This window comes from Papilio polytes, unplaced genomic scaffold, assembly GCF_000836215.1.
Source record: "Papilio polytes unplaced genomic scaffold, Ppol_1.0 DF824047.1, whole genome shotgun sequence".
NCBI classification, from domain to species: Eukaryota; Metazoa; Arthropoda; class Insecta; order Lepidoptera; family Papilionidae; genus Papilio; species Papilio polytes.
The window spans coordinates 2,292,187-2,309,150 of NW_013525157.1; the positions used below are offsets into that span (position 1 = coordinate 2,292,187).

The 16,964-nt window shown below is 35.8% G+C and overlaps 2 protein-coding genes across 2 annotated transcripts in view; one reads left to right on the top strand and one right to left on the bottom strand.

Annotated features, from left to right (window-relative positions):
- The window catches only part of LOC106100668 (C-Maf-inducing protein-like), a 42,635-nt gene extending 30,643 nt beyond the window's left edge, over positions 1-11,992 (bottom strand). The window contains exon 1 of the mRNA XM_013279627.1: positions 10,860-11,992. Within this exon, the coding sequence (XP_013135081.1) occupies positions 10,860-11,564 (705 nt within the window). The 5' untranslated portion in view covers positions 11,565-11,992. The remainder of the gene's footprint in view (positions 1-10,859) is intronic.
- Positions 11,993-13,747: 1,755 nt separating this feature from the next.
- LOC106100334 (plasma kallikrein-like) lies at positions 13,748-16,620 on the top strand. Its single transcript, XM_013279158.1, is given in 6 exon segments — positions 13,748-14,461; positions 14,739-14,879; positions 14,953-15,050; positions 15,140-15,400; positions 15,892-16,093; positions 16,459-16,620. Coding segments are annotated over 6 exon segments (1,578 nt in total).
- The last annotated feature ends 344 nt before the right edge of the window (positions 16,621-16,964 follow it).

A 16,964-nucleotide genomic window follows, 5' to 3' on the forward strand; every position in this document is an offset into this window, starting at 1 on the left:
CTATATCTATATCTATATCTATGACAATATTATCAAGAGGAAAGATTTGTACTTTTGTATATATTGGAATAACTCAAAAATTACTAGACGAATTTCAAAAATTCTTGGACCATTAAAAAGCTATGTTATGATTGAGTAATATAGGCTATATTTTACTATTTTTCTTTGATTTTATTTGGACGAAGTCGCGAGCAACGGCTAGTTTTTAATAAATAGATTGTCAGATCATCTACTTAATAACAGATGTAAGTTAAAAACTAATATAATTATTATCGCGAAATAGATAACATTACGTATTGTTTGCAATTTGCGTCAGAGTTTGCTGAACAAGTAGAAAAATTAAAGATCAAATTTCAATTTACAATTATTTAATTTCTCTGCTTACACTAGTTGTATAGTAAAATATTTCTGGAAATTTATTGTGTCTTGTACGTTTTACTGCTTGGGCGTCGTCAGGGGGGTAGCGGGGACAGCTGACGGGTAGCTGTCCCCCTGCTTCCTCAAACACCAAAAATGCAAAATTGATTTTTGCTTGATTACTATAACTTCATCAATATATCCAATAAGTAAAAAAACAACACAATGGTGCCCTTTTCCTTTTATTTAATGTCCTATTGAATGAAGGCATTCTCCCATTTATTGTGCGCCGAGATTAGACGAACGAGGAAAAACGATAGAAAAATATTTAGGGAAGGTAAAAGTGAGTGTTTTTATAGGACTCACCAAACGAAAGTAGCTTGCTCGTGACGTCATTTACGAGGATGTAAATATAATCTATTTTACTCAGTGATAATATAGTTTTTTTTTATAATGTATGGTGGCAAACGAGCAAGCGGCCACCTGAATCCACCTAAATGGAAAGCGAACGCTGCCCATAAACATACGCAATTGCAGATGCGTTGCTTACCCTTAATTGACAGAGGAGGAGACGCACATAAAGAGGACATTTCCCCTTCATATGCGTCTTCTCCACCGTCAAATCCTCCCTCTTCCGTCATCCTTTCCTCTTAAGAAAAGGGTGGAAAGAGAAAGGGACAAAAATTAGGCCTGCTGCACCACACTCATCAGACAAAACGCGGAATTGCTTCCACTTCACGCCTGTTTTCTATGTGGTCGTGGTATTACATCGCGCGAGCCGACCCATTCGTGCGAAGATGTTAAAGCAGGCTCTACCACTGTGACTTTCTAACGGAGAAAGAATTTTTGAAATCGATTCAGTAGTTTTTGAGTTGGTTGTATAAAAATACTTCTTTTTCTTTTTAAAATATTAGTGCAGATTCGCTACGTCGTTCAAAAGGGATGCTATATTCAGAGTTGTGGTTCGTTAATAGTAATTTAAGCAAATCATTAGTACAGATTACTCCCACGAAACTTACATTTAGAAAGTCCCTAAAACTATTTGGTGGGATTTTCGTTTTATTGCAACTCTACCTTGCCTGCAATGCTTAAGAATGTTCTTGAACGCATTAATTACAGGAATCTACCAGCAACTGAAACCACTTTCCTTTATTTGCTTTTGACTGCTAAGGAAATGTATTTAAAAAAAAATTTCAAAAAGATGTTGACATTTGTGTTACGTTGAATTTTAATAAAGATTACTGTGAATTTGAAAATTCCATTTGATTAAAATGTTGATTTACTTTGAAGAGAAGTTTCAATTTTTTTCTAATACGTAAATATTACATAGATTAGACAATATTGTTAACACGAAGGCTAAGACATTTTTAAGAAAAATGCCCTTACAGCCCTTATATTAGATGACTTTTATTTTAGTTTTAATAGAGAGTCGAATGAATTAGTGTGCTGTACACTTGCTCCCATATTCCATTAGTACGCTCATACGGTCTACTTTTTCTAGATCGGCATTTTAGGTAGTCTATCTAGTTCTATAGTATCTTATCAATCCGTTTTCCTGGACCGTGCGTTTATGACATTAATTTAAAATGTTGCCACTACAACAAATTACATGTATTCGAACAAAACAACTACACCGGTAATACAATATAAAAGATAAGAGTGGGCAAAGCGAACGAACACATAGAATACGTTCGCTGCAATGCATGAAATATCTGCGATGACGTCAACAACGACCTTGTACTTGAAGCTCCGGAGGCAGATAAATTTGTTTTTAACGTTTATATGGAAATTAGTATTTACTAAATACAAGCCCCTGCTCGCTTGATGCTTGTTTCTTGGTCATTCACTTGTTTGTCTAACTAAATTTTTCTCAAGTACGTTAACTTTTTAATTTCATTATACATGAATAAGTAGCGCTTATTTTGCTTGCAGCAAGTTTCTTGTAGACCTTTCTAAGGCATTTCAATAAGGTTTTTAAAAATTGATTGTTGCGTTGTAGTCGTGGAGTATAGTAGATAACTATAGGTACCCATTTCGTTTATTTATTAATCTATCCACAATACTTGTGGATATTTTCCATTTCCTCTTTAAAATGATTATCTACTTAGAATGAAAATAATTTCCATTGCAAATTGGAAACTTAATTAAAGTTAAATTTGTTAAGAATATCTCATTAAAATGTATTTATAGAATTTTCGTTTATTATTTGCTACCACGAAATACTGAACGGATATTTGAAACGAGGTATTTTCCGAAGCAGTAACTAACATTGCGATTTTAAACAACCATTAATTAAACTACCCTATTGGTAAGTATTTTTAAGTCTTATTTAAATACTTGACTAATTTTTGTAGCATTACTTAAACTCTGATCTGTGTGACTGTTTTGCATAATACTAATGTAACAAACAGAATTATTGAAATCATTTCTTCGATAGCTCATTGAGAGTTCCTAAGAATTGTTATCGAGCCTCGTATCTATACTAATATAAAAAAGCGTAAACACACACTTCTTTGTTGCCTAAGATGTCAGCAATTACACCATATGTTTGAATAATACTTCTTATAATAAAAAGCCCTACACTTACGTCACGCTTTAGGCTATATAATTTCACGCCGTTAAACTTAGGGATAAATATTTTGGATAAAATCCCTAATGTGGTAAAGAGACCATAAGTTGTTGCCAACATCAAGGAAGCAAGATTGCCAAGGTTTGTCATGTTATTTTGACATTTGCTATTGATAATTTAACAAACGTAAACAATAATATAAAATTCTTATAATTTTATGTAGTCGCATTGGAACAGCTAGTAGACGATAAAAATCGATTAAGAATTCAGCTAAGAATGAAAACTTGTTAACAAAAATGTTTCAAAGAAACTGGAGAGATCATTTGCTGAACTGTTAGTTCCTACAAAAAATACTTACGTAGGATATCATAAACGTACGACCTTTCGATCTCGAATACTGATATTATCTGAGGGTTTTAATTTTGGTTTTAAAATGTTTTCTTTGCAGTCAATTAAAAGTGTACGTCATATTCGGAATGGTGATAGTTGGTTACGTAATAAACGTGTTGTATACGTGGCCGGTATAGTCCGGCGCTAGACTTCGTGACTAAAAACGCGTCATTATTATCATTGGCCGTACTGACACAGCAATGTTCGAATACGGTGTTTTACGAAGTTATCGTCATTGCAATGTAGGTCCGATTGCTATTTGCATTGTTTCTTTATGAATCATCATTTTCGGATAAAATCTTGAGGATGATAAGTCACTATTTACGTAATGAGGCATTTGCAGCCACATCCACAAAAATAATCATACTTCATACAAATGTTATAAATGCGAAAGTTTAGATGGATGAATGGATGGATGGGTGGATGTTTGTTAGCGTTTGTAGCCTATACGGCTAAACGGATTTCGATAACATTTGGTATAGATGTAGAGGATAGTCTGGAAGAACACATAGGCTACTTATTTTTGTTTTTTTTTTTAATTCCACGAGAACGGAATCGCAGGCTAGTAATCCATTAAATGGACGTATGTGCATCAAAGCTGCGTATTTTTAAGGAATTGCAAATTTAAACAAGATGCGTCTATGCTTTTAGACCCATTGGCATTATAATGGAAATAATTATAGAAGGTGCTCTTTGCATTTGTTGTTTTTTTTTATTTTATTTTTAGGTGATTTTAGATTTATCGACCTATATAGTATATTTTTTTTCACATTTCATTTCCTTCAGGTTCTTCAATCGCCATACTTGTATCAAATGCGAAAATCGTTGATAAAATGATTTAACAAACTCCGCCGTCAGTCGTTAAATTATCCACGTTAGTGAAGATTCAGTAACCGTGGTCTACATTAAATTTTAAGGATTCTCAGAGTGGTGTGTCGGTTTGTACAAAAATCTAAAGCGAGTATATTACGAGTAATAGGGGCGCAAAGCGAACGTTTATCAAAGGTCGACATTTTAGTTTCAACCCCGCCTTTACTCACACACGGGGCTTGCAATAAATACACTTCCGCAATTAATCAATATCCTCGTCCCATCCCCTTCCTGTCGGCCGTCTCTTTTACACATTACGGCTGCAGTCTATATTCCGTGATGTTACATGTTGTAATGAATTTTAAAACTAATGAAAGCCTTGCACTTTTAAACAAACTTAAAAGTTAAAATTAAAAATATTTTCAGCACAGTCCGAACTTGATATAACCAAAGGTTCGGTTTCTCTTGAGTTTTTAAGCTAAGTTCTGTATGATTTTATCGTACGGATTTACACTTAAATAAAATTACACGCCCGTATTCGTCTACTTCAAATCTGCGATAATATTTGCATAGAATCCTCACACAATAGATTTAGTATTCTAAAATAATCTATACTATTATAATAATGCTTAAACACACACTTCTTTTCGCCTAAGATGTCAGCATTTACAACATATTTTTGAATAATCATTTTTTTTATAGAAATCCCTACACTTACGTCACGCTTTAGGCTATTTATTTTCACGCTATTAAACTTAGGTGGTAAATATTTTGGATAAAAACCCTAATGTGGTAAAGAGACCATAAGTTACTGCCAACATCGAGGAAACAAGATTACCAAGGTTTATCATATCAATAATTTGACAAATGTAAATAATAAAATATTTTTTTTATAATTTCATGCGGATGAAGCCGCACGGGTACAGCTAGTCTATAAATAATTCTATTGAATTATTTGTAAATGATAGTCGTATGTTGTGCAAAATTTACTTCTTGCCTACTTCTTTGTAATGGTATCGATAATTTTCAATCCTAATTTTTAAGGGGAACCCCAAATCTATAGATAAAAGTGAAATATTAGCACCATATCAAGATTTATACTTAGCTGTGACGCGTTGAATGAAATACTAAAATGGAGTGGTGGTTTCCTGATATCTTATCAGATTAATCATAGTTACAATGAGAAAGGGGAGTAGGAGCGTCGGATTAGTGCGACCTACATTTGTGCTTCTTCCTGCTCTATGACGTCATACTCAAAATTTGGGTCATGAGGGCGAACTGGAGGTAACTCTGCTACGTCATCCGACGGCACGACGTAACAAAAAATTCGACCCGAATCGCGAGCTCATCGGCCTCATACAAACTGGTTTGTTTTTTTATATTTTAAACTTCGAAAGATGGTATATGACGAAAAACTTCTCAAGTACCAGGTGTGAGGGAAAGAAACAATGTCATTTTTAACTTTCTATATCTTCTTTGGTGCGATTTATGAAACGAGAACTAAAATTCGCTTTAAAGCAAAGTAATTTCGCTGACTATTTTAGTAAAGTTAAAATATCTTTTAAAAAATATTAAAAACATATACGATTTACCACGTGGAGAAAAAACATATCAATAAAATAATAATACCGGTGTTATGTTGAATAATTAATTAAGTTGTAGATTATTTCGCAAGGTCAGAAAGATATAATCAAAATCAACGTTCGATGACACCTGCGACTTCATCTGACGTCTGTTTGGTTGATTTCATAAAAAGCGCCAAGAGGAAGTAGATTATTTTTTCATAACATTTTTTTTTATTGTTGTGTTAATATTAATTAAAAAAGTAAATTAGTACTGGTCATTCATAACCTGATTATACGACTATTATGATCTCTGATATCTTTTGTTCATCATTATAAAACTTTTATTCCGCGTATTTTAACGACACGACATATTAAGACCTTCCAGAATTTCTAAATGAATATTGCACTCGCTACTATTAATATATCCTCTGTACCACAACTGTAAAATGATGCGTATTTTAAAAATCATCGTTCCGTTCCAGTTGTACAGACAGACGGAGTAACACGGTGACCAATATTATCCTCAGTGTCGCCGTGTGTTTGCATGACACCTGGTTTGTTTATTTAACAACTGGGCCAACTTTTCTTACATTAGCAACCGACGTGTGCCATGTGATCCATCATACGAAGTATGTAAGTTACGTAACGAATAGGGCTGCTACAAAAAAAAATTGTGCTTTATCTATACTTCTATACTATTATAATAAAGCGTAAACACACACTTCTTTGTTGCCAAAGATCTCAGCAATTACAGCATATTTTTGAAAACTCTTTTTTTAATAAAAAGCCCTACACTTACGTCACGCTTTAGGCTACTTATATTCACGCCATTAAACTTAGGGGGTAAATATTTTGGATGAAAACCCTAATGTGGGAAAGAGACCATAAGTTACTGCCAACATCATGGAAGCAAGATTCCCATAGTAAGGTAATTAGTATTTTGACATGTGCAATTGAGAATTTGACAAAAGCAAACAACAAAATGTTTTTGTTATAATTTCATGTGGATGAAGCCGCACGGGAACTGCTAGTCTTACATATTTGGAATCAATTAAATATTTAATTGGTACTGACGACTTTTAATAGACGAATCAATTTTTAATGATTGATTAATATACAATATTTAAGTCTGCATTACGCCAGACGAACTAGTGTATTTATACTTCATTTTAAAATCAAAGTAAAACTATTCTAAATAATGTTCGCTTTATTCCCTGTTCTTTGTAAAGATTAGTCATTCATATCTATTGAAATGGAGGTTAGAATGCATAGGTAAGCAACACTAACAATCTTTTCCGTCCAATTATGACGTAGATAACTTAACGATGATTCAAGTCTTGAACAAAATCATGTTTCGTTTACTGAGTAATAAGTATAAAGTATCGAGATATACATCCACCATTGTATGAATGGACATATTTTTATATCAATTAATGACTCTTTAAGATTTACAAATGTATTATTTATTTTCAATTCCAACGAAAATAAAAAGTGGGTATATTTAAAATTTATTTGAACAATCTTTTATAGACTCTCAAACAGCTCTCTACATCACAATGGTATTATGAATAAGTCCATAACATTTACATGTAAAGGTATTAGCTATTTCTATGATAAAAATGTAGTAACGAGGGGTGTTGGAGCGGCACAACGTCCCCTCTTACGCTAGTTTTTACACAAAGGTAGAACAGAGAACAGAATATTATCTACTGCCTACTGCTGTTTTTTGTACATTCACTGACATAATTATACTAATTCGATAAAGCCAGTTAAAAAGTCAAACATTGTATGGAACTGATAATAACTTTCCATATGTCACTGGTATATTTATTGCTATATATATTCTGACATATTATGATGATTTATATAGCGATATCGCTAATCGGATATTGCTTTGTTTTGTTCTTTCTGAGTGTTACGCAATCAAAAACCATTACTGTACTGTTTTACTGCACTATCTTACTGTTCTGCCCTTGTGTGAAGCGCGTTCAAAAACCATTACTGTACTGTCTTACTGCACTATCTCACTGTTCTGCCCTAAGGTGAAACGCGTTCAAAAACCATTACTGTACTGTCTTATTGTTCTGCCCTTGTGTGAAATTACCTATACCTTGACGCGCAATAGAAATGCTCCGTACAATATTAAATATGTTTAAATAAAAATAAAATGAGATTGTAGACGGTGAGCGGATCTATTGAGAACGGTACTTTATTGAAAAATGTTCGCTATAAACGGAATAAGATTTTAATGAAATATTGGTGAAAGTTCAACGGAAATTGAAATACTGAAATTGTGATTTCTGCACGATATTTATGACGACGATACGGACTGTATAGATGGAGTAGACTTAAAATTTATTTTTGAGAATAAATTAAAGAAAAAACAAACAACCAAAAATCATTACAGGCGCGCTGTCATCATGTCAATTTATCATCATCAAATATCTTCTCTTTTATGGTTTTTGTCACAATATGTCAGAGTTTTTAGTTATGATTGTTAGATACCAAATAGAGCTACAATTCAAATGGGAACAAAAACTGAAAGGCTTAGGAAGGTGACGCCAGGGCCAAGAGTCATATCTCAAAGGTTTTATTCGTCATTTTATTTTTAGGTAAACTATGGCCACAGTCCACAGAGTACTTTATATTTTGTTAAAATTGTTTTTATGTTCCACCATCTAGTGAGCAAAAGACAATTTTTCTCCCCATTTCTGCCAAAGTATCTGCGGTCCGCAAAGTGAAACTTTTAAATTAAGATATATTTATCTGATTGAAAATGCGATATACAGTTAAAAGTGACGGTAAGAGTATCAGCAGATGACAAAGATGTAAAAATTCATTCATTATTACATTGTAATAAAAACCTCCAATCAATCTTTACACACGTATAAGTATCATATACGAGTATGTAAGTACAGAACAATGTGTAAGCATATAGAAATATGTAAATATAATTAATAATAAATTACGTTTGTTATGAATGTTAGTTATTGTTTTCTTTGCAATAGCGTTTTATAAGAGAAAAGTTAAATAAATAGTGTCCGTTTGAGTTGAACAAATCGATCTGGACGGTCACGTGGTGGGCACGGCGAGCCCGCGTGGTTTATCAACGAGACTAATCTATGGCTGCAGCCAGTGGGCCGCATAATGCTATAAATTGCTCTCCTTTTTTTAAACGAAAGAGAGCATCTGCGGTGAAGTGTTATTTCTTCAAGTACTTTAATGATAAGCTGTCTGACAATTTAGTTGCCAAGTAATGTTTTATTTTAGCACGATTACAAGCAGACTGTTCCTTTTTCGCGACGTTGTATTGTAATCAAAGCCTGCTATGCTCTACGCGAAACAAGGGATTGATAGGTATGGATTACCATCAAACGAAAGTTGGATGAAGGTGGACATAACCCACAGATGTAGTAGAAAGTATTTAAGAAGCATTATTCTTCTTGAAGTTACAAATTACATTTACTTTCTTTTAAACGACCCAAAATTAGGAGAACCTAAGATTTTTTTAGAAAATCAGTCTAAAATAAAGAATATTTCTGTTATACAATAATGGACTCATCGGTTTTTTTAACGATTTTGGTAAATCGGTAGTAAATGGTACAAAATCTTTGCATGTCTAAGCGTCAGGTTGCGTATGAGATTACGGTGGCTATATCTATCGCGAAGTGGTAATGTGTAATGCTTTCATGAAATATTTAAAAACTTAAGAGCATTTATTGATATATATACAACGTATACCAGAAAAACTAAAAAGTATAAATCTGATAGTTATCGTGAAATTGGAACAACTTAGAACTTAACATTCAAGACATACCTATCACCCAACAAGATATACACTATCTCTCATAGTAGCAATAATTTCATCTGAAAAGTTGAACTGTTCAGTATAAAGTTTCATGTGTAGGCAAAACTGAGAACTGTACAGTTCACCTGACAGTCACAATATTGCATACGTACATTGTAACTGAAGTGTCCGATTTTTCAGTTAAAACTGGTTACAACTTAATGCGTGTAGCTTAAGAAGGTCGTATGACACATTCAACGTCATATTATGCATATATCTATAATTAAAAACACGCTATGTACATACCTCCACGAATTCACAATAAACGAAACTCAAACAAATTAGAGCACTGAATTCAGACAGGACAAAATTTGCAGACGACTTCTTAATGAAGATATATTTAAACAACTTTCAACTACCTAGACAGCTATTACATTTTATTTAACTACCCTACTTATAATAATGTCATTGTTATCACTTTTAATTACAATTGTTTACTTACCTACTACTACCAATTATTATATCGTTCTCGTATAGGGTAAATGTTATTTACCTTCATCTCTTAAAAAATACTATTGAAATGTCTTTTTCTCCAATTAAAAAAAAAACAGATTGTTTTTACTGTTTACCTCTATTTTAACAGAGAGATTTAAAATACATATTTTGTTTAACGCATGCATTGGCTTGCTATTTACTATAAATGCTTCGAAGTCATAAAGGAACGTAATTTATTTATTGCCTATAAAATTTAAGTGTTATGCGTATGACGTACGTTTTTTAATCATAAGGTAAATTGCTATTGGAATCGAGATTTTTGATGTCAATTTTAATACTCGTATATTAATCGTAAATGACGTCAAAGATCAATCTGAATGGAATGTATTATGAAAAAAAAAATAGCTTTGTATAAATCGATTACTGGATACTATCTGGCTATGTGAATTATACGAAAAGCGATCTTCAGGTGATACGAGCTATTGCCGCTTATCGACTGATTTATCAGTGACGTTGGTTTTGCATATACAAAGCTATTGAGTGAATAATGAATAGGAACGTGCTCCAATAGAGAAAGAAAAATATTATCTACATTCGATATATGGTAATATCGTGATGGTGTACCAAGTTTGGTCTGCGATTTCCCAACTTAGGCTACCGGGTCAGAGAAATCGCCCACCTACCATATACCATGTGACTTAAGCAACACGTCGTCCTCTCTTTCACGACCCCTTGAGAGGGTGAAACCTACCCTATTGTTCAACCTCCATGTCCCAATGCAGATTCTGAAGAATGTTCCATTTTATCACAAGCTAGAATATTGTGAAATGATGTTGACGTTGTTATTTGCGTTGTTTGGGGAGTGCTAAGCAATGAAGGTACTTACGAAATATTCTGCTGATGTCTGGTCCGCCAGCGTGGGGGAGAGCAGGCAGCCGGGAGATGGCGGCGCGGTGGCAGCAATGGGCGGTGCCAACGATAGCAGTTCCCCAGCCGATGCCGACACGCTACCAGCCGCCGCCAGGCTGCGCAGCCGGTCCGCCAGGTCGGTGTGCACGCCCAGCGCATTCTTTGTAGCATTTCCCCCTTGCTGAGTGCCGCTCAGGTTGTTTATAATCCGCGGCCGGCGCAGCTTCTGAGAAGCCGCTCGCCAGCGCCGCAGCCGACTCGCGGCGTTATTAAGTACCTCCTCCGCCTCCTGGGACGCCGGTTGATCCTCATCGGACTCCGCCACTGGCTCGTCAGAGTCCACCACTTCGTCGTCTATATACGGCAAGTGCGCCGCGAGAACGGAGACCGGCAGATCTGGCTTTTTGCCTTCCTCCAACATCGGTTTGTTGGTATTCACGATAAAATCACGCAACTGAAATGCCTGCTTTTGGTCTTGGTTTAAACCGTCGGGCATGGTATTTGTAGGGCGGTTGTTAGCAGTTTTAATCTTTTTCTCTTTCTCTTTATTTCCTTTCCTTATTGGACCTTTTTGACACCTGAACTCGCTCGCGCTGGTTAGTTCAAATTCTTGAATATCGGAAGGCATTGCGAAGAAAAATCGCTGACACAAATACATCAGTTTGTTGATAACACCGAACATTTGTTTGATTTCTAACAAACCGCTGAGGGTTAATTTAGGTTTTTATTTTTAAATTGAAAAAATGTAGCTTAGGACATCTTCACATTTTTCCAGGACACGGCTAGTGTGTAAACTATCAGTATTTATAGAATCTATCCCAATTCGTATGTGATCGGCGATGTCGATATCACTTAAAAAAAATAACACATTAATTCACTGTCAATCCATGAACGTTGAGAGAATCGAAATACACCAATCGATGATTATTCATAGCCGCAGAACATAATGAATGATTTATTAAAACATGTTACGAGCGGTGTCAAACAATCCAGCCGCTAACAGAACAGCGAACACTACTGTACTGTACTGACTCGCACTCGCACTGTGGCATTATAATCTATAAATATATACGTAACGGTCTCGGTTGTGGAGTTTCTCTTGTTTGTATTGACGTGCGGCCGTCCTGCGCCTGCGTGAACCGGCTTACGATTATTACGATACCGCACGCCCTCTTGCTTTCAAATATTAAAACAACTTATTTTAGCGCCATCTATTGATGTATTGTCGATTCTTCTTTCACAAACAAAACTTAAAAAACCGTGACTCAAATAAGTCTAACCTTAATAAAAGATGGCGTGTTTTTGGAATTTAAAACTTATAATTCACTACTCTTTTACAGCATAAAAAAATCTTATTCTAAATGACCCTAAAACCCTGCCACCTTATTCCAGAAAATGCAAATAGTAGGGACTACAAATATAGTCCCAATGCAAATAGTCCCTATTATTTGCATTTTTGAATAGAATAGTATTCTATTATCTGTGCGAGAACCTAAATATATTCAACAAAGATTCAAAAACGACTATTGAAGTAACAATTCGTCTCAATTTTGACTTAAATATTGTTATTAGAAGTTTAATAATAAATGTATTCTTTATTTTGTTATAAAGTTTATTATTCTAGCATCTGGGACAGTACCAAAGTAATTCATTATTCGGAAATAAGACTACAACTCTTTCACTAGTTAGGGTTAAATAATCATACTTCGTAGGTACTAATGTTATAAATGTGAAAGTTTAGATGGATGATTGTTTGTAAGAGTTGCCTAAACTGCTGAACGGATCTCGATGAAATTTGACATGGATGTTGAGGATAGTCTAGAAGAACACATTGGCTACCTGTTTTTGTTTTTATGAATTCCACGCAGCTAGAGTCGCGGGCGAAAGTTAGTCATCTGTGATTACTTGTGATACAAAATGGACAGCTTTTTATTTCATTGTCTGGTTCTGTCTTAACTGTCGAACTATTTCAAATATTTGTTCCAATTAAACGTTCTAAAAAATGTTCTTTATCCGAAGCATGGAATGTTTATAATTTATGTAAATTCATAATCGTTCAAAACGTTGACAGTCACAAAGAGCGCTGTCCGTCGATCATTATTCGCTCTAAAGCGTTTTAACCTAAATAAGAACCGTCCGCGGTTCAAATCTCGTTATTACCTAATTGTTGTGAGTCACTGACAATTTGTTATTTCTATTTCGACACGGTCTCCTGATTTGGTTGTGAAATAGAATATTTTAACAGATGATCAATGCAAAATTTCAACAGCTCATGTTCATTTATAATCCAGTGGATTTTTAGTTTTGTGATTTCATCAATTCACTTTATTTCTTGCATAGAGTATTTTTTATTTCTTGTTACATTCAAGAAAACAAATTGCCTTTTTCATTCTCTCCAAAAAACTGAGAATTCCAAAAAATCCAGCGTACAAATACTCCAAGACTGATCTTGTCCCTGAATACAACACAAAATGTTGTACGTACCATATTATCATCAACCCTGATGGAAATATGAAATAATGTTTGTAGTTACATTTTACATGATCGCATTAAACGATTGTGTTTCCAATAAGAAAGGAATCTATTGTATTATTGGCATTTACATAAATAAAATTATTAATATTATGCCAGAGGCTACATTAGTTATCCACATCTCGATGATTGCGACAATTTGTAGCCATTAGGCTATGCGCAAGGCACCATGAAGGCTGCTGTTATTAGGGGAATACCATCAATTATTTCAGAGGGCATATTTAATACTCGACATCGACGTGTCACTTTTAAAACCGAACCGAACAACCGACGCGGTGCATCGCGGTAAAAGCTTATCCAGAGCTAAATAACAAGTACCTTCATTCAGTCGATATGTGCCTTTGGCTTATAACGGCCTGTTTAGGCCTCTTGCCCGCGCAACCTGCTCCCCCCAATGTCATTGTAGTGCAAGGAGTTCCCACTCCTATTCTTCAGCCTACCACAGCTGCAACAACTGCAGCACCAAATACTACCACGACCACAACAACAACTACCACTACTACAACAGCGAGACCTGGAAATATGACCTCACCACCACCGCCTACGATGCCAAGTAACACCACCACCACGGTGACGACAGCCGCGCCCACCACCACAACTACGGCGGCCACTACTGCTGCTCCTACCACAATGTCCACCGCAGCGACCACAGGTGGAGTGCTTTTATCAGTTTTACTATGTGACAATCCTGACTTGATTTGTATATCTAACCCTGATGACCCTGCTTCAGGCTCGCTTCCCATAGATCCCAGGCTCGGCACCACACCTGGCGCCTCCGGGGCGATACAAGTGCCGCCTATATCTGGATACAGTGGTCAAGTGCCATCCTACGATACGGCAGTGAGATTCCCTCGTCAGCGGCGGAGTGTACAGCTTAGTTTGAAGGATTTATACGATGGTTTCCGTAGCGACTTAATACCAGAAAATAAGCACAATATTCGCAAGAGACAGAGCTGCAGATGTGTTCCCACAGGCACCTGCGTCCGGACATCTTCAGGCGCCGGAATGATAGACATAAGAATTGTCACCCCGGTAAGCCTAAATTAAGTTTTAATATTGACTAACTTTGAAGATTTTCGTAATTATTCGTAATTCGCCATCAAATGTCGCGACGTCATCTATTGATGAGTAGCGGAATTCTCATATTATCAAAGTGTTTTAATTCTACCCCCACTCTAGTAACACTATTCTATTTATAGACAATATTCGTAGGTTGATATATGACACTGAATATCGAACACATCATTTGTCTTTAGTGACGACATAAAAAATATAGTGTATTGTTCTTTAGGACAACAAGTGTTCAAATCTTAATTAATTTTAGGGTTCAACTCAATGCCCAACAGGGCAAGAATACTGCTGCGGCAGTACAACTACTATTGCGTGTGGCACCTTGCAGACTGTGCCATCCACTGGAGTCACTCCTGCCACTGGTCAAGCGAACTTTGGAGAATTTCCTTGGCAGGTAACTAAATATGTAACTAAAAAATAAAGAAGTCCCATGGATAGATATAATATGATATTTTAAAATTTAACAGGCTTTAATTTTGACTTTACAAAATGATTACATTGCCGGCGGCGTTTTGATAGACCAAATGAACGTCCTAACAGTCACCCATAGGATGTTGCCTTACATGTAAGTTAAATTTTAATTACACGACTTTAAATTTTGTTGCTTCGTATCATACTCTTGATGTTAATGATATTTGTAATCGTGTTTTTAAGTGTTTCAGGAACTGCACCTAATGTCAAAGTCCGTCTCGGCGAATGGGATGCGGCTGGGACTTACGAACCTGTGCCATTCCAAGAGTATACAATACGGAAGGTAATCAGTCACCCCTCGTACAGTGCTAACACCCTGCAGTATGATTTGACGGTATTGAGATTGAACACCGCCGTGCCGTTATCCCCGGCAACTGGTTCCGCAACTACGATCAACAGAGCATGCCTACCACCGAATTCAAATTCTGTCTACACTGGAATCAGGTAATCTCTTTTCGTATACATAGAACTTTTAATTATATAAGAAGTAAATTTGATGGGTATGGAGACGCACGTGGAGTGCGTCTCTTTATGTGTGTCGCCTTCGACAGCATTTTAGAAGAATTCAAGTGGCCGCTAGATTATTTGCCACCTTATCATATAAAAAATGGAATGTGTCAAAAAGAAATACTTTTGAATTGCAAAAATCGAAGAGGGAACAATGCTAAGGTATTTATTACGATTTCTAAAATGTCACGATTATTCCTTGGTCAAAGTATCTTAAAAGAGACCAAACTATCGCACAACTGTTACGTCGCGCTTTGATTCCTAAGGCTTATATGGAGGCGCGCACGCTACTCGATTTTTAGTACTAAACAGTTGAATGGGCTGCAAAACAATCGAACTACAGTTGTGCCATAGTTATTTTTTCATTCATTAGCGACATCGCATTAAGCACACTGCAGAATACTCAACTAAGTACATATATGTTCCAGATGCATGGTGTCTGGTTGGGGTAAAGATATGTTCGGCATGACTGGACAGTACCAGCAGATCATGAAAAAGGTGGACGTGCCAGTAGTGGCGTCGGCGACTTGCCAGGCGCAGCTGCAAGCGGCAAGGCTCGGCGCCACCTTCGTCCTTGACACCACCTCCTTTGTCTGCGCAGGAGGTGAAGCTAACAAAGATGCCTGTACCGTGAGTATCACGTAAAATGTAATCATGATTCATAAACTATTCCAATTAAAATAAAGTGTAACTATTTCTAAATAAATAGGAATGAAATGGAAATCGTGGTATAGAAATATATGTCATATTCAAAAAAATTGAAGTTTTTTGTGAAAAATTCACACGTATTCCTCTCGTCTAATTTCAAACAATTATTCAAATCGTTAGAATTGTTTCCTGATAGCCAGTATTATTTTTTTTTAAATTGCAAAACCAGCGCTTGACCACTATCCCACCTAGACCAAGGTGAAGATGTGGTCGAAGGATGGATGGATAATATTAAATAAATTATATGTATACTTAAGCAGTATGTTAATATTTTCGATCCGTTGCAGGGTGACGGGGGCTCGGGATTGGTGTGCCCGGTAAACGGGCAGTGGGTGGTTGTAGGGCTGGTGTCGTGGGGGCTGGGCTGCGCCAGCGCCAACGTGTCCGCGGCCTACGTCAACGTGGCCGCCCTGCTGCCCTGGATACAGCAGCAAGTCGCCGCGGCTTAGTCACTGACTACATAGAGTACCTAGATTTTATATGCCAAACTTATACAAAGGAACCAATTATGGAATCTTAGTGCGGTATAAAGTAGTTGATCTACGAGTAGCAAACAAGTTTGATGTCTTTAATATTTCGTTGTATTTGCAACGATTCTGCCAATTTATTCGCCGTAGCGATTAACCAAATAAACAATACTATTTCAGTTACACACACTAAGAATTAAAAAAAAAAATCATTACGAATTCATAAAAAATTGAATGAAATAAAAACAAATTTTATTTTTCTACATGTTAGGCATGTAGCTGATTTCTCAATAGCTAGTTAGCAATAGACTTTACTACAAATTTCA